The sequence below is a fragment of the Cyprinodon variegatus genome, unplaced genomic scaffold, assembly GCF_000732505.1.
Source record: "Cyprinodon variegatus isolate N-32 unplaced genomic scaffold, C_variegatus-1.0 Scaffold2, whole genome shotgun sequence".
NCBI classification, from domain to species: Eukaryota; Metazoa; Chordata; class Actinopteri; order Cyprinodontiformes; family Cyprinodontidae; genus Cyprinodon; species Cyprinodon variegatus.
The window spans coordinates 3256379-3262034 of record NW_015150455.1 but is presented as its reverse complement, the minus strand read 5'-3'; the positions used below and the strand labels follow the sequence as shown (position 1 = coordinate 3262034).

Here is a 5656-nt window from a genome sequence, read left to right as displayed (position 1 = left end):
CAGTGTGCAAGCATTGTGCAACACGTTTTGTTTATGCCAACAGCAACACGACCAACATGTCAGGCTAACAATCAACATATACTGAACCGAAAACTGTGACCCCGAAACCGTGAACCGAACCGAACCGTGGATTTTGTGAACCGTTCCACCCCTAGTAACTATGGGCTTCAACATAATTATCTAAATATATAAGCATACCATTCTTAACCCCTTTTTGTTTTTATTTTTTTATAGTTTTTATATATTTTGATAGATATCTGACCAAACTGCTCCTGAACAGGAAAACCCTTCCTCTTCTTGACATATCTATTGTTAAACAAGTCACTCAAAAGGGAAACAAACATATTGGAGAGTGGTTGTCATCCTTGTAAAATTTTAAACCCTCCATAATATTCAAACCTTCTAAGGTAGTTGTCTTTTTTGTTAATCTCAAAATAATTCCAAGGCCCAGAAAGTGGGAACTTGTTCTTAAATGTAAGAAACGCTAGATGATATATATCTGAACAGCGTAGCCTCCCTATTTTGCAATAGATTTGTCAGTTTTATCTATTGCTCACCCAAAATTGACAAATAAAATGCTTATTAGTGAGTTATAAAGTGTTTACAGATCAATTAACCATTAACTATTTAACTATTAGATGATAAGTAAGATGGTAAATGTCATCTGAGACATGCAATTCAAATGCTGGCATCCAGGACGGTGGCTGATCAGTCACATGAGATCAACTAATCTTTCTCTTTATTAGCAATGACTTTTTTTCCGCAAAAGCACCTTCAAGCTAGCATAAAAAACCTTTACCCTAATTTTATCCAAATAAAACCATGTTTACTGAGCTCCTATGAAATACCTCAAAATGTGCATTAAAAAAAAATATTGATACAAACACCATCTCCGTAGTGCCAAAGGGGAATGTTTTACAGATATCCATACAGTTGACTTTGGAAGGCTTAAAAAAAAGCATTATATAAAAACGTTTAACTGTAGAAGTTGTTGAATAAAATATTTAGTGGTTTTAAACTTTCTGTGGTTTGCAATTTTTGAACAGCTGGATTAAAGTGTAGTGATGGACGCGAACCTTTGGAGGCTTGAACATTTCCAGGATTAAAGGGCTAATGTCTCAGCAGGACACCCAGAGCTGCTAGGTCTAGTGGCCCAAATCTGCTCTCCAAAAATGGAGAAGCAGTGTTTAGTTCTATATCCACCAATCTGGAATAAACTCCCAGAAAACTGTAAAAATGCATAAACCCAGAGTTGCTTTACAGCAAGGTTAAAGGCCTATTTTTTAGTGTCCTTTAGTGTCTTTAGTACATATTTCTTTTCTTTGTCTTACTAATCATTTTATACCTTATTTTTTAATTTAGTTATTATTTAATTATATGTGCTAATTATTCAATAGCCTTTATATCCCTGCAGTGCAGTGTAATAAGTTTCTTCTTCCATGTAAAGCACTTTGAATCATCTTGTTACTGAAATGTGCCGATCAATTCTCCCAATTGACACATTGTCCAGTTGCAAATTATTGTCCTAAAAGCTAACGCTTTTTATGGCATGAGCTACTGCCGAGTTTGTTCAGGTGAAATCTTTATTAGGGTTTAGACAGGATTAAGTAACTCTAATTTAATGCTTTTTAATGCTTTTAATGCTCTTAGAAATAATAATGCCATCAACAAGTACCCATGACTGACTGACAAAATAACACGGCAAAATCATCATCTTTACCATCGACAGGCTGCAGCCATGTCCCGAATTCCTCGTTTTCCAGCCACTTTTGTTGAAATTCCCTAGCATTTTAACCGCCTCAAGCTTCTTTTCCGAACATACGGCTTTAGGATCAACCAGAAGCACTTCCACGCAGATATATTGCGTTTTTTTATAAAGCATTTTAAATGCCACGATAATCACATTTAATTTTAATGCCAATTCAAGGCCTTCATTTATAAAAATAATAATTTAATGATTTTTAATGACCCGTGGAAACCCTGTTTATGTAAACAATGTTCTGATGTGGTAGTTGATACCTGGAAGATGACGAGGAAGAGGTTTTTCTGCTCACTCTGAGCAGACTCCACCTTCTCCTGCAGCCTCTCGATCTGCTCCTCCAGCTGACCTTCATCGTCCTCCTCGCTGTTTTTCTCCATGTCCTCATCGTCCCCGCTGTCACGCTGTTAGGACAGAAACAGAAGTAATGTAAGTGAAGGTTAGACTGGTTCCTTCCTGCCATGGGTAAACATATGCTGATTAAGTTAAGCATGTTTTCTGGTCATTTCTTTTTTTTTGGTGAAAAAAAAAAGTTTCATGTTTTAGCAAAACATGATCTGTTTTCATCTTTGGAACTCATTTGACATAAAAGTTCTGAAACACCCCCCCTCCCTTTAGGTTACCCTCTTGTGCTGCTGCTTCTCCAGTTTTTCTTTAGCTTCTTCCAGCTCCTTCTGGATCTTCTGCACGTGTTTGTTCATCTTTCGGATGGTCGAGTGCAGGATCTCCCAGATGAAAAGTCTAAATAAATGGAATTACTTTAAGTTACAGATGATATAAGAGAGGAAATCAGGGTAGGGGAGCAAACGCTGTGTACATACATGATTTTACAGCAAATTCAAATGCAATGACAAACTCAAAGAAATGTACTAAAACCAACAATAAGCCAACAAGCAAATAAAAAACAACAATAAGACGAACACACAAAAACAAAAACCCTATTTAAAGAAGAAAAAAAAAAAGATACAAATGAGAAAAGCTGCAACAACATAAAATTGAGAACATCAAAGCCGAAAAATGCTTCAAACGCAAAAACCTTTGCAAATATAAAACTAACGCTAACACACTAAACAATACACACAGGGAGTAAAAGCAGGGAGTAAAAACATCTGCAAGTTGAGAAAAGCTGTAAACTAGCACTGCAAAACAGAAGTGCACCAGATCACAAGGGGGAGACCATCACCATCTCATTTGGGACCCTTAATGAAGGTTCAAGAGGGATACTCGGAGATACAGGCCATCCACTACCAATTTCAGTCGTAGGGAAATGGCTGTTCCAACGGTTGCAGTTACGAATTCTCCCGAGTCGTGCCCCGACTTTACAGGAGTGAATAAAGTAAAGTTGTACAAGCAGAATGATTTCAAATTTAAATACGACTACCCTATGACTAAGTATCGAGTGTCCCTCACAATGAAGTCACACTTGCAGCTCTGACTTTTGGAGGGTCTCTTCCCTTCAATGGAAAACAAAAGAAGCTGTTGCTGTGGTGATGCCCTATTTTTGCCTCTTTCTTAATAATAATAATATAAAATTTTTACAGAGGACCTGAGAAGGAGGCCTGTCAAAGAGGGCCCGTTTGGGATTGGGTCCAAGTGTTTAAAAAAAGGCTCAACTGAAAACGTACCCTTTCTTTCCTTTGGATGTCCTTCAGCACACCATTTATGTTTTTGTAAGGATCTGCTGCATAATCATTATTTAAAGAAATCCTTATGTTCTGAAGTTAATGTTCATCTCCCACTAGTGTCTGGAGCACTTCGATTATGACACTTTTTTAAAATTTGCAACGGTTTTTCCTACTTGCATGTTTTTTGTGTTGGCTTCATTTTTTTTTTTTTTGCTTGCTAGTTTGCAAGAGCTTTTGAATTTGCTATAAAATCCTGTATTCAAATGATGTTTGCGCTCCTTAGCCACCTTAAGAAATACTTAAAAAACATTTTATCCACGTTAACCACAAACTGAATTATTTTAATTGAAAGCTCCTTGAACCTTCAGCTGACGTTCTGCAGCTCACCTGGTGAACTCGTGAGCCATGTCCTGAGAGAAGAGCCAGTTTGCGACAGCAGCACAATCCACGATCTGCGTCCGAATCATTTTATCCACCAACACAGCGATCATCTGAAACACAAAGTCAAACCACTCAACCCATTGGAGCTGCTGTTTTTGTTTGCATTCATTTCTCCCTTGGCGCCTTTTGTGTGGCTACCTGTGGGTGGTTCCTCCACACTTCATAAACCACTTTTAGGATATGCAGCTTCCCATCGTCACTTTCTGTCAGGGCTTTAAGGATCTCATGAAATCTGGAACGATTCAACGTAACAAATTTGTTATATGCGTTTCCCCTGTCCATGTATTGGTAGATATATGCATGTGTTAATCAGCATTTCTTTCTTGTTTGTAAAAGTGTGATGTATTATTGTGTTTATAATCGTATAAATGTTTCCTTTGCTGGTAGGAACCTACTTGCCAAGCGCACTGAAGGAGTGGCTAAAGGATTTAGCAGCCAGGTGGAGAAGGGTTTGCAGAAAGACGTCGATCTTCAGTGGGTTGAAGGTTTCACCCTCATCTGCAGAGGCAGAACAAAAAATAAATAATAGAAAAAGGACACTTGACAGAAACTATACAGAAATAAGAGCCCTTATGACCACAAAGCATAGAAAGGAAAATGCACTATGGAGATAAAAAATCTAGGCTGTGTGGTACACAATCCATTTAAAGTAGAACTGTTTTTCCCATTTCAAATCTGATCAGATCTATACAGAACATCTAATTTGTGATCTTTGTACGTGCAGCACTGGTAAATAATCCATGTTTGTTAAACTAAAATGGCACCAGACAGCAGTATATTTTCAAACCTCAAGAAAAAGTGCTTGTGTTTAAAGACTTGGGACGACCAATTATGACTCAATTAGGCACATGTTGTCAATCCGCAATTACTGGGTTCCACCAAAAGGAGGCATTGCTTGCCTAATGCGACAGATTTACCTTATCAGTGTTGCCACAGAGAAACCAAAATGGGAACAGTAATCGCACTGTACTGGTAGAAAGCAGCTAGGAGTTCAGACGTTTTTGAAAAATCTAAGGTTAATAGAACTGCCATTAATAAAACTAGGAAATAGGAAGGCAGGCTAAGCTATGAAATGTATGTCACACTTTTATCACATTATTTCCAGACACTTATCTAAATTAAATAAAACAGATATTTAACATCATCTGAAATAGATGTCTGTCTTTTGATGAAAATGTTTAATATTCTTCTTTCCAATTTGGGTCTAGTTTCAGTCTGGAGATCTAAGTCATAGTTTTAGTCTCATGAACACTTTAATTCAGATTTAGTCAGATCTCAGGCTAAAAGAATCTTGAATAGATACCTCATTCAAAATGTTAAGCTCTGATTGATCATGCTGTCTTTATTTTGAACAAAACGGTCCAGGCACTTGAGCTCTGGGCCAAATTTTCAAATTCATACAAATATATTAATGTCTTAAAAAAATTATATAACAAAGACTGGGGGATGACCACCCTCACCCAACTTTAATGCAAAAATGTGCAGGTCTATGCAGAACAGGGCATGATTGGAGCTACTCTGTGAGAGAGCTGAGGTCTAATTAATGTGGTCAGTAAATAAAAAAAGTTAAATGGAATATATATATGTGTGTGTGCGCGCGTGTAACCATATTTCCATATTTTGTATATATCTGCTGAAGTTGCCAAAAATAATTGTGTTCTCTTTTTTCATATAAAATGTATTTCTTATGTAGCTTATAACTTCTTGTGATTTTTGATGGCTCCATTTGGGCCAAATGGTAAAACTAAAGAGCTGGTTATCCTCCTGCAGCAGTGTGTCGCAGTGAGATTGTCGCAGATATTTTTGATTTATGCCCAATTTTGAAGCGTGG

The 5656-nt window shown here is 37.2% G+C and overlaps 1 protein-coding gene across 1 annotated transcript in view; it reads right to left on the bottom strand.

Moving 5' to 3' along the window:
- The window catches only part of ncbp1 (nuclear cap binding protein subunit 1), a 20982-nt gene that overhangs the window by 1628 nt on the left and 13698 nt on the right, over positions 1-5656 (bottom strand). The window contains exons 17-21 of the mRNA XM_015370665.1: positions 4221-4323; positions 3964-4057; positions 3772-3875; positions 2383-2500; positions 2020-2163 (exon numbers count right to left, since the gene is read on the bottom strand). Of these exons, the coding sequence (XP_015226151.1) occupies positions 2020-2163; positions 2383-2500; positions 3772-3875; positions 3964-4057; positions 4221-4323 (563 nt within the window). The remainder of the gene's footprint in view (positions 1-2019; positions 2164-2382; positions 2501-3771; positions 3876-3963; positions 4058-4220; positions 4324-5656) is intronic.